Source organism: Protopterus annectens, chromosome 1.part1, assembly GCF_019279795.1.
Source record: "Protopterus annectens isolate FY-2018-M chromosome 1.part1, PAN1.0, whole genome shotgun sequence".
Taxonomy (NCBI): domain Eukaryota; kingdom Metazoa; phylum Chordata; order Ceratodontiformes; family Protopteridae; genus Protopterus; species Protopterus annectens.
In genome coordinates, this window is record NC_056726.1 from 1330493071 (window position 1) to 1330509430 (window position 16360).

General features: G+C 47.8%; 1 protein-coding gene across 1 annotated transcript in view; it reads right to left on the bottom strand.

The window, feature by feature from the left end:
* The window catches only part of SMAD2 (SMAD family member 2), a 1415285-nt gene that overhangs the window by 1149716 nt on the left and 249209 nt on the right, over window positions 1-16360 (bottom strand). Inside the window, exon 4 of the mRNA XM_044088986.1 lies at window positions 13303-13356. Within this exon, the coding sequence (XP_043944921.1) occupies window positions 13303-13356 (54 nt within the window). The remainder of the gene's footprint in view (window positions 1-13302; window positions 13357-16360) is intronic.

Consider the following 16360-nt stretch of genomic DNA (forward strand, 5'->3'; position numbering starts at 1 on the left):
CTTGTCCTGAGGGAGAAAGGCCTTAATTCTGTTAGTTTGGATTCTGCAACCCAGTAGATCTTGTCCTGGTCTGGGCACAAGAAGGACTTTGGAAGGTTGAGGGTGAACCCTAGATTCTGCAGAAGGGGACATGAAGTGCAAACGCTTTGAGAGGGTACCTTTTGACTCTGCCAATATTAGGATATCACACAGATAGGGGTAAATCTGGATTCCCTGAGCTCTGCAGAATGCAATGGCCGGGGCCAGGCATTTTGTGTACACTCGGGAGGCAGTGGACAAATCGAAGAGCAAAGCAGTAAACTGGAAATGAGAGGGTCCAGAGAAACACATGAATCTTCTGTGGGAAGTTCTGATGGGTATGTATAGGTAGGCCTCTTAGTTCCAAGGTGGCCATATAAGCCTTAGCTGGTATGAGAGGTGGCAGGGTGGGAAGTGACAGCACTTTGAAGGTAAGCACCTGAAGATAAAGGTTTAGGAAAGAGAGGTCTAAGATGGGTTTCCAAGGGGCGTCTTTCTTGGGAACCAGGAAGAGACGGGAATCAAAACATTTTCCTTCTTTTCCTGAGGGAACAAGTTCTATGGTACCCAGCTTCAGCAGGACTGTCAAACTGTGGAAGGAGATGCTGTTGGCTTTTGGGTGGGTATAGGATGCCTCTCATGGGTGGTTTTACTATCCAGGGGAGGAAATTATCCTTTTTCTATTATGGATAGTACCCATTGGCCCGAAGTTATGGTTTACCAGAAGGGGAGGCAGCGGGAAAGGCGCGCTGAGAGTGGAAGGGGGGCAAGGCAGTCACGCACTGTTGGGGCCTCCTCTGTCCTGAAAGGGTTGTCTAGGCTGAAGATGCGGGGCAGCAGGTCTGGACATGGTGGGTCTTCTAGATCTGGAAGAGGAATAACCCTTTTGGGTAGAGTTTCACCTCACAGAGGTGGCTCTGGCTGGAGTGTTTCTGTAGTACTTGGGAATGGGGGACACAAGTAAATGTTTTATGTCCTGCAATTCCTTACTTTTTTCTTGCAGATTCTTGAAAAGATCTGCAGATTGTTTTCTGAAAAGGAAATTGTGATCCAGGGGGGCATCCAGGATCTTTGAGAGATTCTCAAGTCTCAGCCAGGAGTATCTCCTGAGAACAGAAGCAGATGCTGCAGAGTGAGCAGAGGCTTCTGCAACATCATACCTGCATCTAATAGAGTGTCTGGCTACCTGTGTAGCCAGACAGAGTTTGGAGGAGATGTCAGCCTTAATGGGGATGTCAAGAATAGAGGCCAGCATGGAGGAGGCTTGAGATACTAAGTCCAGAGCATACTTAGTCATGTGCGTCTGACAGTTATTGGCTATGAAAAGCCAATGTGGAGGATGTGTACACCTTCTTACCAATCCTATCCATAGATCTGCTGTCTTTATTAGTGGATATGAGTGAGGCGGAGGGAAGGAGTCTGGATTGCTTATCAGGACAGGTGGCAATCACTTGTTCTCACCAAATGTAATATCCTCAGGGGGTGAATCCCCCTCGATAGATTCCTCATCTGGACAATACTACTCCTGGGGAGATGCAAATTGGGAGGTGTAAGATATGGAGTCCCCTGAATAGGAAAAGTATCATGCTCCTCTTCCTTAACCTGTCATGGGGGGAGGGAAGATGCAGAAGCAGGCCTAGGAATGAGCAAAGGTAGAGTAGTGGAGGATGAGGCTGGAGACCTAAGGGTCATAAATGCCTGCATCAGGGAAGAAGTGAAGGACTGAATCAGGTAGGCCTTCTGCAGTGGCAGAGGCATGCTTGGTTTTCGGTTTCTTTTTAGCCAGGGTAGACGTTGGAACAGGCCTTGAATCAGGTTTTATAGGAACCGTATCTGAAGTCAGGATCCCCGGAGGTACCACAGATTCTGGTTCCCCCTCGACCTCGACGGTAGTTGCGGTCTGGGTTGGCTCCGTGGATGTGCCGGTCAACTGAGCAACGGGCTTCCCCAAAGGTAGTCGTTAAAGTTGACTAATCTGCCGGGCACCCCTCAGCTCCTAAATAGGAAGCTGGCGGGGTGCCCAGTAACAGAGCAGCAGGCAAAGGTGGCCTAGGAAACTTGGGCTTCTTATGTGGAGGCTCTGACATGGCCTCTGAGGAGGGATCCATTCTTCGGGCTAATCGATTAAGGTGCTGGTTTTCTAAGTAGAGGTTTAGTGCAGCCAGATGGCTGCGTAAGGTCTTCAGCACAAATGATTGACAAATGGGGCAAGCGGAATGGTTGTGCTCTCGGCCTAAGCAAATACACACCTATCATGGGCGTCTTTATGGGGTATCTGGCACTCGCATTTACCCTTTTTACCTGACATTGGCTATAAATTGCTACAACAAACCAAGTCTAAGCAATAACAATCAGATATGAAAAACCAACGGGTTACTTAGCTTTATTGACATGTCTGATGAGGAGTGAACACACGATGCGTCGGTCATCTGTGGCTGAAAAGTTCTGAGGATTGTGCATGCAGACGTCACATTTAAGGCCCCTGGTTTATGGCCTTACCTGTGACGTCCTATGCAGCAGCAACAGCCAAGTTGAAGCTTTTGTATAGGAACCGATGTACGAGTCGCCTGACGGCAGGAAATCCCACAAGAACACTGCAACATAGGAATAGGAGGACATCAAAACTTATCCCTGACTACATTCAAGCATAGCTTGGGTCAATGGATGGAAAACAGGAAATTTCAAATAATGGAATGTTTATCCAACAAATGCTTATGACACTAAGTTTCAACCTGTAAGTTTTACGTTAGAAAAACGTAACTAGAATACATTCACTAAAACAAAAATAAAATATGCACACAAAGTATTTACACACTCATGCAGAATTCAATGAAGCTGGAGTCTGTCAGAATTCCAGCTCCAAGTCTTATAAGCACTGAAATATTCTATTACAACCATGCAAACGGTTAACTACCTCATTCAATTTTGCTACCTCACAAAAATTTCTTGCTGTTTTGACTTATTAACCAGAGATGAATATCACAACTTCTGTATGAACAGTATCTTAACCATTCAGATAAAGTGTGCAGGGTTCATTTCTCTAAATGTTTTCAAAGTTCATATGTTATCTTCTACTACTTGGTAACTTTACTGAAGCTTTCCTTCTGGGCCTCCACTGAAAATGGGTTTCATCCTACCAGGACAACCCGGTAATCAAAGCATAAATTAAATTAATGAAAGAGCAACACAAAAAATTCCATTACTTCATGCTTAACATTTTTTCTGTCTGTTTTAATATCTTTTAGTTATGTACTTACCATAACTTTAGATGTATGGGATCCATCTCGCCTATATTCTGTACTGATGGTACTGATGGGTTCGGAGCCGATCCTCGGCTCCGACTCGGCACGCTATACTATAGAACGAAGTCTCTTATTGGCTGAGCTTTCCTACATCCCAGGATGCACCACCACTGCTTCCCCAGATCTTGTTTGTCCACACATATGCACACACACATAGACTGTTGATATAATATTGCCAGGTGTTTCAAGATGAAACGGCTAAACTCGAACCGTCCGGTCTCTTCTGATTTCCAAGGCAGGGGGAAGGAGGGTGGGTTATTAGGAATGTAGGCGAGATGGATCCCATACATCTAAAGTTATGGTAAGTACATAACTAAAAGATGTTATGTGATCCTATCTCGCCTACATTCTGTACTGATGGGACAGCGTCCCTAGCACCCGATTCCTGGGTGGCTCACTGGAAAACACTCCTGAGAACTGTGGAACCAAAGGAAGCTCGCCCCCGAGATGCCACGTCCAATTTGTAATGAGAAATTAAGGTGTGAGGAGAAGACCATGTAGCCGCAGCACAAATGTCACTAATGGCAAGCTTGGAATGAAAGGCTGTCGAAGTAGCCATAGCCCTTGTAGAATGAGTGGTTGTAAGCTCTTTATTAGAAATGAAGTAAGTATGACTGATACAGTCTCTGATCCACTTGGCAATAGTGACCTTCGTGACAGCTTTGCCCAACTTATTGTCCGAAAAGGACACAAACAATTGATCTGTTTTCCGTGTTTGGTGCGTCCTATCTAAATAGAAGCGCAATTGCCTGTGAACATCCAATGTGTGGAAGATGTATTCCGCTCTGTTTGAGTACTTTGGGAAGAAAACTGGAAGTTCCAATGACTGATGCAGACAAAAACTAGAACAAACCTTAGGAACAAAGGATGGATTAGGCCTGAGGGATACTCTATCCTTGTGAAAAACCAGGTATGGTGGTTTGACACATAGGGCTTGAAGTTCTGAAACTCTTCTGGCTGATGTAATTGCAACCAAAAAAGCAGTCTTCCAAGAAAGAAATTTCAAGTCACAAGTTGCTGCCGGTTCGAAGGGGGAAGAGGTCAAAGTACCTAACACCACATTAAGATCCCACGGTGGAGCGGGATGAGAAATCGGAGGCCGTAGCAGCCCAGCACCTTTCATGAAGGCTTTACACAACTTGTTGCTCATCAAAGGTGGGTCTGTACTCTCATGAAAATTGGAAATAGCTGCCAATTGAACCTTGATGGTAGAGACCGAAGAACCTTGATTGAATAGAGAAGCTAAAAACTTCAGAACCTCTGACACCGGGACAGTTATGGGATCTAATCCCCGGAGTTGGGCCCAAATAGCAAATCTCTTCCATTTGCGGTTATACATTTTTTTAGTAGAAGTCTTGTGGGCCGAGGACAAGATATGTATGACTTCCGGGTCCAAAGCCTGAGGTCCGGAACCTGGTCCAGGAACCATGGACCGTCCAGTGCATATTTCCGAAGAAAGGGAAACCAGACTTGATGAGGCCAGTATGGGGCAACTAAAATCATCTTGCTCTCCAAGCGAATCGCCTTCTGGATCACCTTGGGAAGAAGGGGAACCTGTGGAAAGGCGTACAGCAGGCCGGTGGGCCAAGCTTGGACTAGGGCGTCCTTGGGAATCTCCCCCGGAACTGGGGTAAGACAGAAGAACTGTTGGCATTTCGTGTTGAGGGGGGTTGCAAAAAGGTCGCAACAAGGAGTTCCCCATCTTCTGAAAATCTGAGTTGCCACTCTGTCATTCAGAGACCACTCGTGAGGGGAGAGAATAGTTCTGCTCAGTCTGTCGGCTATCACACTGGATCTCCCTGGAATGTGTGTTGCTACCAGAAAACGTTTGGTTGCAATCGCCCAATCCCATACTTTCATGGCCTCTCTGCAAAGGGGGTAGGATCTGGTCCCTCCCTGCTTGTTCAGGTACCAGACTACTGACATGTTGTCGGACTGAATGGCAATCATGCCCGGGGGAAGGTAATCGTGTAGTGCTTGCAGCGATAGAAGCACCACACTCATTTCTAGTATGTTGATGTTGAGGAGACTCTAGTCAGAATGCCACTTGCCTTGGACCGACCTGCCCAGGTAATGACCCCCCCCACCCCATCTGGGAGGCGTCCGTAGTCAAGGTGGCCACTGGAGGTGGTGGAACAAAGGGTCGCCCCTGATCTAGGTTGGAGGAAAGAAGCCACCAACGAAGGTCCTGTTTGCACGTCTCTGTGATCAGAATGAGGTGACAGAGGGAGATCCTGATAAGACCACTGGACTGACAGGAGCCACTGGAGAATCCTCATATGCAACCTTGCCAAGGGGACTAGGAGAACGGTGGCCGACAAGGAACCTAACAGTTGTAGGACCATCCTGGCTGGGGCTCGGCGTTTGAGGAGCAAGGCTTGAACTTGAGACTGTAATGTTTCTATCCTCTCTGTAGGAAGATAGACCCGCATTTGCTTTAAGTATCTCTACTCCGATAAACCGTATGCGCTGAGATGGCAGCAACACAGACTTTGCCCAATTGAAGGTGATTCCTAGGGACTTGCCTAGAGATATAGTGGCTGCTAGGTTTTGTATGAGTAGACGTCTGGAGGTGGCAGTTAGGAGCCAGTCGTCTAGGTATGGAAACACCTGGAATCCTAGACTTCTCAGGTGAGCAGTCACCACCGCCAAACATTTGGTGAACACCCTGGGGGCTGTGGTGAGACCAAAGGGCAGTGCACGGAACTGGAAATGACTGTCTCCCAGGCTGAAGCGCAAGTGTCTCCTGGACACCTGATCTATCAGGATGTGATAATAGGCGTCCTTGAGATCTATGGAGCACATCCAAACACCTTTCTCCAGCAGCGGGAGAATGGATTGTAAGGTGACCATCCGGAACTTGGACTTCTTGACAGATCGATTTAGTTTGCTGAGATCCAAAATGGGCCTCAAGTCCCCGGTCTTTTTTGGCACCAAAAAGAATCTTGAGTAAGTCCCTAATCCGGTCTGGCCTGCGGGAACCGGTTGGATGACTCCTTTTTGAAGCAGCTTTGAGATTTCGATGGCTGCGAGATCCCGTTGACTGGGTGGCGGGGGTTGAGAAAAAGGGATGGTGTAACCTCCGGCAATGATTCGGAGCACCCATCGGTCCTGAGTGATACTCTCCCAGGCCTTTAGGTGCTTCGAAAAATGACCCCCGACTGGCTCCGGAGCTGCACAGTCGGGCAATCCTTCAGGGATGCTGGAAGGTTGAGGAGCCACGAAAGGACTCGCGGTCTCCAGTGTTGCGGGGGCCTCCGCCGCCTCTGGGACGGCGTCTTCCTGAAAAATTTCCCCCTCCTCTGCCTCTAGAAGGGGGATCGCCCTGCTGTGAGGAGTAAGTCTTTTGGGATTTACGGAACCACATTTTCCCCCCTCTTCTAGCCTTGGGATAAGGCCTGAAGGGAGTGGAAAACCGTGCCCCTACAGCAGTCAAAGTCTTACCCTCTTGTTCACAGCGAGTCAAGGTGTCCTTTACCTTGGGTCCAAACAGAGAGGACACATCGAAGGGAGCGTCGGCAAAGGAAGACTTGAAGGCTTCCGCAAAGTGACACAGGCGAAGCCAGGCTTGTCCCCATAGAGCAACACCTGTTCCCGCCACTGCATACGAAATGAGCCTCATGGACGAGTTCGATAATGATGATAAGGTAGCCAGCTGAGAGCTAACCGTCTGGGTCAACTGCTCAGGTAGGTTACCAGAGAGGGTATCTGACAGTTCCTTGACCAGATCCCTCTGAAGTCTGGTGAAGTGCGTCAGATAATTCAGAGACCTTAAAGTAAAGGCTGCTGAAGTAAGGGTGCGCTTCCCGTACCGATCCATGCTCCTGGACTCTTTATTAGGAGGATGGACGGACGTAGACGCCTCTGCCACATCTTGTTGGGTAGCAGATGCCACCACCAGGGCATCTACAGCCACAGCTTTAGAGAAATTCCTTTCGGGGCTGACAGGAATTTATTGGGGCGAGCTGGCACCGATTCCACAGAATCCGGGTGCTCCCACGCCCTTCGAGAGATCAAATCCAGAAGCTCGAAGGGCGGAGACACCCAGGAGGCGGAGGGCTGAGCCCCGAAGGCCTTGAGGAACACAGACTCCTCAGCAGAAGGGGGTTTGGACTGCCAGTCGCCTCGTTGCTTCAGGATTTCCAAAATGTCCGCAAATGAGACATCATCCGAGGACGACTTGGGGGACCGCTCCGCATCATCGAGGTCGGTGTCCGAGGTGAGAGACTCATCAGGGGAGTCTACGTGCTTCCTCTTGCACTGTCTCTTCCTTGGGGGTTCCTCCGAAGACGCTTCGGAGGGACCTCCAGGAAGGGGAACCCCCGATGGGGGTGACCTCAGGCCCCAGGGCTCCGCTGTCTTGAGACAGGGGGACTACAAAGGATCCAGTCTCCGTGCCAAGGGAAGGTGCTGGTGAGACGGTGGAGGTTGCCAAAGAGGATTTGGCCAGATCACTCCTCATGGCCCTGACGGCTGGACCCCCAGAGTCCTGGGAAGGTCCGACCCCCGAGGCCACAACAGTAGACTGCACTCCCGCAGCAGACGCACCGAGAGGGAGGCTTGGAACCAAAAACATCGGTCCCGAAGCGTCACCCCCGGGGCCGACCGAGGAGGTCCGAGTACCGAACTCCGATCCGAAGGTCCGGGTTGGAGTAAGGGTCGGAGCCGACCCGAAACCTTCCATTGGCTCCACTAGAACAGACTCCAACGGTGCCGGTGCTGTTGGAGGAGGAACCAAGACAACTGGGTGGGCAATCGGCTCCAGAGCCGACTGGGCTGGAGCCGAAACCAACTTTAGGAAGACAGGAGACTGAAACAGCCTTTGAAGTACCCTGTCAATGTCCGAATCAGACATCCTCGAAGACCGAGAAGAGATCGAACGAGTTCGAGTCGACTTCTCCACCGGTTCCGTAGGACTGGGGGACCGGTTCCGAATAGTCTCAACAAATATCGGTGCCAAGGGAGACTCCACAACCAATGCAATTTCCCTCGGAGCCGAAGAGGACTTCGGCGCCGAAGGGAAGAGTCTGAGCGGGTGACTCTCATCGGCTCCGAAGACAGAGGAGCCGATGAAGGTGACCCGCCTCTCAAAGCTCTAGCCGTCGGCTCCGAAGCCAGAGGAGTCGAGGCTGGAGGCATGGAGGCAGACCGTTCCGCCCTCGGCTCTGAAGTCCGTGGAGCCGATGGAGAAGCCTGCCGAGATTTCTTTGTGGCCGGTTCTGACGGGCTGGTCGGAGCCGACGATTTCTTTTTCTTCGAAGGTGAAGAGGAAGAAGATAAAGCCTCTTCAAAGGAAGGTGTAATAAGCCCTTTTAAAATCAATTTGTTTTTCCTCTCTTGGAGGACCCGGGAGGAAAAAGCATGACAAACGCTGCATGACTCCTGAAGATGTTTAGGGCCTAAACAATACACACAAAGAATGATAGTCCGTTATGGACATTTTGTAACTGCATTTAGAGCATTTTTTGAACCCTGAAGGTCTGTGCTCTTTAGACATGTTGACACACAATCCACTACACAAAAAGGGAAACTCTAGTCACAAAAAAATCTTTTTTAAAAGATAATGAGAATTAGGGCAAGACCCCTCTAACAAAAAACGGGATACTTGACCAACTAAAATACTACCACAAAACTCACACTAAGTATTTCAAACACGCGCGAGGGCAAGGCCCCTCTAACTTAAACGGGATCCTTTCCCTCAAATTAAAGATAAAGTTTACCACAAAATTTAACCTAAACTCAGTCACACAACAACGATAGCTGTTAAAACAGCTTTTGGGTCGATAATCAAAAATTTCCTGACAGAAATTTCTTAAGAAAAAAAGCACTTAGCTCAGCCAAGTCTGAGACCACATCTTTGCTTGTAAAGCGGCAAACGAGATCTGGGGAAGCAGTGGTGGTGCATCCTGGGATGTAGGAAAGCTCAGCCAATTAGAGACTTTGTTCTATAGTATAAGGCGTGCGAGTCGGAGCCGAGGACCGGCTCCGAACCCATCAGTACAGAATGTAGGCGAGATAGGATCACATAACATCTGTATTTATATTTCATCTATTTTTGACTTTTTTCTTTTCTGGCACAAAACTTTATTTCTACATTTTATTCAACCTGCCTATACACACACATGATGCTGTTTCTACCATCAGTTTTTAAGTTTCTTTACTGTAGATAGGGTTAATCATTGTTTGACTTTACATACTTAATCAGTGCACGGAACTGGAAATGACTGTCTCCCAGGCTGAAGCGCAAGTGTCTCCTGGACGCCTGATCTATCAGGATGTGATAATAGGCGTCCTTGAGATCTATGGAGCACATCCAAACACCTTTCTCCAGCAGCGGGAGAATGGATTGTAAGGTGACCATCCGGAACTTGGACTTCTTGACAGATCGATTTAGTTTGCTGAGATCCAAAATGGGCCTCAAGTCCCCGGTCTTTTTTGGCACCAAAAAGAATCTTGAGTAAGTCCCTAATCCGGTCTGGCCTGCGGGAACCGGTTGGATGACTCCTTTTTGAAGCAGCTTTGAGATTTCGATGGCTGCGAGATCCCGTTGACTGGGTGGCGGGTCTGGGATTTTCCGGGATGGTAGGGGGGGGGGGTTGAGAAAAGGGGATGGTGTAACCTCCGGCAATGATTCGGAGCACCCATCGGTCCTGAGTGATACTCTCCCAGGCCTTTAGGTGCTTCGAAAAATGACCCCCGACTGGCTCCGGAGCTGCACAGTCGGGCAATCCTTCAGGGATGCTGGAAGGTTGAGGAGCCACGAAAGGACTCGCGGTCTCCAGTGTTGCGGGGGCCTCCGCCGCCTCTGGGACGGCGTCTTCCTGAAAAATTTCCCCCTCCTCTGCCTCTAGAAGGGGGATCGCCCTGCTGTGAGGTGTAAGTCTTTGGGATTTACGGAACCACATTTTCCCCTCTTCTAGCCTTGGGATAAGGCCTGAAGGGAGTGGAAAACCGTGCCCCTACAGCAGTCAAAGTCTTACCCTCTTGTTCACAGCGAGTCAAGGTGTCCTTTACCTTGGGTCCAAACAGAGAGGACACATCGAAGGGAGCGTCGGCAAAGGAAGACTTGAAGGCTTCCGCAAAGTGACACAGGCGAAGCCAGGCTTGTCCCCATAGAGCAACACCTGTTCCCGCCACTGCATGAAATGAGCCTCATGGACGAGTTCGATAATGATGATAAGGTAGCCAGCTGAGAGCTAACCGTCTGGGTCAACTGCTCAGGTAGGTTACCAGAGAGGGTATCTGACAGTTCCTTGACCAGATCCCTCTGAAGTCTGGTGAAGTCGTCAGATAATTCAGAGACCTTAAAGTAAAGGCTGCTGAAGTAAGGGTGCGCTTCCGTGCCGATCCATGCTCCTGGACTCTTTATTAGGAGGATGGGCCGGACGAGCCTCTGCCACATCTTGTTGGGTAGCAGATGCCACCACCAGGGCATCTACAGCCACAGCTTTAGAGAGAAATTCCTTTTCGGGGGGGGGGGGGGGGGGCTGACAGGAATTTATTGGGGCGAGCTGGCACCGATTCCACAGAATCCGGGTGCTCCCACGCCCTTCGAGAGATCAAATCCAGAAGCTCGAAGGGCGGAGACACCCAGGAGGCGGAGGGCTGAGCCCCGAAGGCCTTGAGGAACACAGACTCCTCAGCAGAAGGGGGTTTGGACTGCCAGTCGCCTCGTTGCTTCAGGATTTCCAAAATGTCCGCAAATGAGACATCATCCGAGGACGACTTGGGGGACCGCTCCGCATCATCGAGGTCGGTGTCCGAGGTGAGAGACTCATCAGGGGAGTCTACGTGCTTCCTCTTGCACTGTCTCTTCCTTGGGGGTTCCTCCAAGGCGCCGGAGGGACCTCCAGGAAGGGGGGAACCCCCGATGGGGGTGACCTCAGGCCCCAGGGCTCCGCTGTCTTGAGACAGGGGGACTACAAAGGATCCAGTCTCCGTGCCAAGGGAAGGTGCTGGTGAGACGGTGGAGGTTGCCAAAGAGGATTTGGCCAGATCACTCCTCATGGCCCTGACGGCTGGACCCCCAGAGTCCTGGGAAGGTCCGACCCCCGAGGCCACAACAGTAGACTGCACTCCCGCAGCAGACGCACCGAGAGGGAGGCTTGGAACCAAAACATCGGTCCCGAAGCGTCACCCGCGGGGCCGAGCGAGGAGGTCCGAGTACCGAACTCCGATCCGAAGGTCCGGGTTGGAGTAAGGGTCGGAGCCGACCCGAAACCTTCCATTGGCTCCACTAGAACAGACTCCAACGGTGCCGGTGCTGTTGGAGGAGGAACCAAGACAACTGGGTGGGCAATCGGCTCCAGAGCCGACTGGGCTGGAGCCGAAACCAACTTTAGGAAGACAGGAGACTGAAACAGCCTTTGAAGTACCCTGTCAATGTCCGAATCAGACATCCTCGAAGACCGAGAAGAGATCGAACGAGTTCGAGTCGACTTCTCCACCGGTTCCGTAGGACTGGGGGACCGGTTCCGAATAGTCTCAACAAATATCGGTGCCAAGGGAGACTCCACAACCAATGCAATTTCCCTCGGAGCCGAAGAGGACTTCGGCGCCGAAAGGGAAGAGTCTGAGCGGGTGACTCTCATCGGCTCCGAAGACAGAGGAGCCGATGAAGGTGACCCGCCTCTCAAAGCTCTAGCCGTCGGCTCCGAAGCCAGAGGAGTCGAGGCTGGAGGCATGGAGGCAGACCGTTCCGCCCTCGGCTCTGAAGTCCGTGGAGCCGATGGAGAAGCCTGCCGAGATTTCTTTGTGGCCGGTTCTGACGGGCTGGTCGGAGCCGACGATTTCTTTTTCTTCGAAGGTGAAGAGGAAGAAGATAAAGCCTCTTCAAAGGAAGGTGTAATAAGCCCTTTTAAAATCAATTTGTTTTTCCTCTCTTGGAGGACCCGGGAGGAAAAAGCATGACAAACGCTGCATGACTCCTGAAGATGTTTAGGGCCTAAACAATACACACAAAGAATGATAGTCCGTTATGGACATTTTGTAACTGCATTTAGAGCATTTTTTGAACCCTGAAGGTCTGTGCTCTTTAGACATGTTGACACACAATCCACTACACAAAAAGGGAAACTCTAGTCACAAAAAAATCTTTTTTAAAAGATAATGAGAATTAGGGCAAGACCCCTCTAACAAAAAACGGGATACTTGACCAACTAAAATACTACCACAAAACTCACACTAAGTATTTCAAACACGCGCGAGGGCAAGGCCCCTCTAACTTAAACGGGATCCTTTCCCTCAAATTAAAGATAAAGTTTACCACAAAATTTAACCTAAACTCAGTCACACAACAACGATAGCTGTTAAAACAGCTTTTGGGTCGATAATCAAAAATTTCCTGACAGAAATTTCTTAAGAAAAAAAGCACTTAGCTCAGCCAAGTCTGAGACCACATCTTTGCTTGTAAAGCGGCAAACGAGATCTGGGGAAGCAGTGGTGGTGCATCCTGGGATGTAGGAAAGCTCAGCCAATTAGAGACTTTGTTCTATAGTATAGCGTGCCGAGTCGGAGCCGAGGATCGGCTCCGAACCCATCAGTACAGAATGTAGGCGAGATAGGATCACATAACATCTGTATTTATATTTCATCTATTTTTGACTTTTTTCTTTTCTGGCACAAAACTTTATTTCTACATTTTATTCAACCTGCTTATACACACACATGATGCTGTTTCTACCATCAGTTTTTAAGTTTCTTTACTGTAGATAGGGTTAATCATTGTTTGACTTTACATACTTAATCAGTATACACTGATACAATTATTCATCTGCCATACTTATAACGGAATTAAAAGTAATTACTCCCTCCATTTTTATTAATGAAATTTATGATTGTAATAGCATATCCAAAAAGAAAAAAGCTAAATTACTGCTCACATACTACAAGTTTTAGTGTCTGCAGATTAGTACATGCAACATATTTCTCAAAAAAACTATAGCCTTTGTATGCAGGAGTTGAAGCAGAAGTACTTACTTACCTAGGCTATGGTTTACTGGAGAAAGTGCACTTGGAGACAGCTCAGCAGGTGAACCTAAAAAAAAAAAATGTAACATCTGCAGGTAAACCTAACATTACAAAGACAAAGATTACACCCCATCATTTAATAGGCAAAATAGCATTTCCTTCCTATTTGTCAAACCAATTATTCCATCCCCAATCAAGTTTGCATAACAATTTCCAAATATTTATCCTATACAAAGAAATCAAATAATTTAAAATGCAAACACTCTAGGAAGGCCATTCAAATGAACAGCCACACCACCACAAAGATGTCCAACTTTAACCCTTGCATACTAATCCTTTCCTATGAAAAATGGCACTTTAACTGCATTCCGATGACAATGACATACATAAAAAATTCTGTTACATCGCCTGCCCTTTGCCTCACTTCCTAAAGGCACTTCAGGCTAAGCTATATGGTTTCTGCTGCAGACTATGCATCTTTACTGTGGCTCAACATACAGCATATTAGCCCTTAATGAAAGTTTGGGGTTGATCCACACCTGCGATTAGTTTTAGTCTTGCACTCAGAATGGAGGATTAAGGAAACCTAGCTACTTACTATGGTTTAAGGCTCGATTCCCTCAGCCCTTTATTTGCCTGCTGTGAGGACCTTAAAGCAAGTCAATCAACTAAACAGTGATTTGGGGCAACTGGAAATTTGGGCTAGGCTCCTCAATAGTCTCCTACACAGCATGCCTTGTAACTACCTATGAACCTTCCTCTGAACTTCCCATATGTAGTCATACTGAACAGGACACATCAGAACTGCACAGAGCACTACAACAAACTATTATTAAAATACATGTTCAAGTTGTGCTTTCTTTCAGCATTCCTGGTTACTTTTCCATATGCAAAAAGATAGCTACTAGTACTACCTCTAAAATTTTTCAGCACCTCGTACATGAAAAGTACATAAATTTCAATACTTACCATTCACAGTGGAATGGGTAAGTGTGGAAACTGCCAACAATAGTTTGTTATTCCAAAGATATGTGCTTCTGAAGAGGTGGCATTTTTTTCCTGTTATAACAGCACCCAGGCAAGTGAAGACAGCAAGTGGCATTCAAAACAGAGCTATACATGATACTCGCCATGAACAACAATCGTGCATTTACCTTACCAGCTGACCCATGAAAGGACACCACTTAATGGGTCCATTGTTGTGTTATCACCTCCACCAATCACAATCTGGAACTCTGTTCTGTGAAATTCCACATTTAGAAATCTCTGTTCACCTGTACTGATGAAGTCAGTGACAATGCACTAGCTACATTTTGTACATCGCCAGAACCCGTTGGTTTGCCCCTGTGTTACTAGTCAGCACCTTCCAACAAATCAAGAAACAGCAAGGAAGCTTTAAAAACTAGCATTACTAAACAACTGAAATAAAAAGTATTTCCCCACCTGACATGCAAACAGCATCAACAGTGCAAAGGACAAACACGTCAGTAGGAGTATAGACATAAGTATTTGTGAACTGTCAACATGAGTTCTTTTCATGCTCAACTGATACAGTATCAAACATATCAAAAGAGACTGTCCCTTGATGGGTCTTCAGTTGTGGTATACTGCAAGCAGTTATAAAGCAAGGTGCAAAGACAGTAGCACAGGCACACAGCTTGGATAATTTGGTTCTAGGGTGTCTAACGAACTTCTGAAGTCCATAGCGGAGACACTCAAACACTGCAAAATGTAAATGTGGAGGCATACAACCAAAGTCAAATGATGCAGTAACCTTGAATTCTACCTACTCAAAAAAACACAATCTCTGCAAACAAAAGCAGCTCTTGGCGCACAACCCCGTCCAAAAAAAAAAAAAAAAAAAAAAAAAAAAGTACAGTTTTGTACCTACCATAAATGTAGATGTTCGAAGATCCACATTGCTGCAGTCCTAACACTTGGGTAGTCCGCTGTCCCAGTCGGCCCGAATAACAAAGTATAAGGCTGACGTCGGTCAAGGCGCATTTGACTGACATCAGAACGTCAGGGTACAAATGCGCATGACCGACGTCATATCCTCAGTCTTTTCTTGCCCCAGATGTCAGAAGACCCTAAAAAGATAAGGCCAAAACCAAAAAACACCAAAACACTCCTGTGCCTAAAATATGTACAATATATACAAATGTACAAAAATAGAACCTCACCCACACAACCACCCCTAAACACAGAGGGAAGGAGGGAGGGAAAATTGGACTGCAGCAATGTGGATCTTGAACATCTACATTTATGGTAGGTACAAAACTGTACAGTTTTGTACCTACCATAAATGTAGATGTCCGAACTGGATAGCATCTGCAGTCATAACAAGTGGGTTGTCCTGTCGTCAGGCAGCCCTGCAGTCGGCCGGATTCCAAAGTCCGGGTCCGCTTCGCTGATGTCGCACTCCACCCGACGTCATCTCTGTTGGTCTTCGGGTATAAAAGCATCAGCCGACGCCATTTTCCTCAGTGTTTCTTGCCCCAGATGCCAGTAGCCCTCTTGCAGGCTAAAATTTGGATAGATGCCAATGTTTCCAAAAGATAGAGGTAAACACAACAATAAGCATATATGTACATATATACAAACAAATACACCATAAAAGACTCCCCCCCAACAGCTAGCTATTAGGAGGGTAAACACCCTAGGAGTACCACAGAGGGAAGGAGGGAGGGTAATCCTGACTGCAGATGCTATCCAGTTCGGACATCTACATTTATGGTAGGTACAAAACTGTACTATGTCCTTCATGGATGCATCTGCAGTCATAACAAGTGGGTAGAATACCATAGCCAACTAGGGCAGGAGGATAAAAGTAGATCATGGTGTGTTTAGGATCCCTTGCAGTACAGCAGTGGCAAACCCTGCTCGGGATCTGGAATATAGAGGCAAATTATAATGCTTGGCAAATGTATGCACGGAGGTCCAAGTAGCCGCCTCAATAATGTCTTTGGTTGCCACTCCTCGTAAGAAGGCTGTGGTAGTGGCTGTTGCTCTTGTAGAATGAGGTCTTATGTTCTGTGGAATTGGTTTTCCATGGAAGGAGTAACAGTATC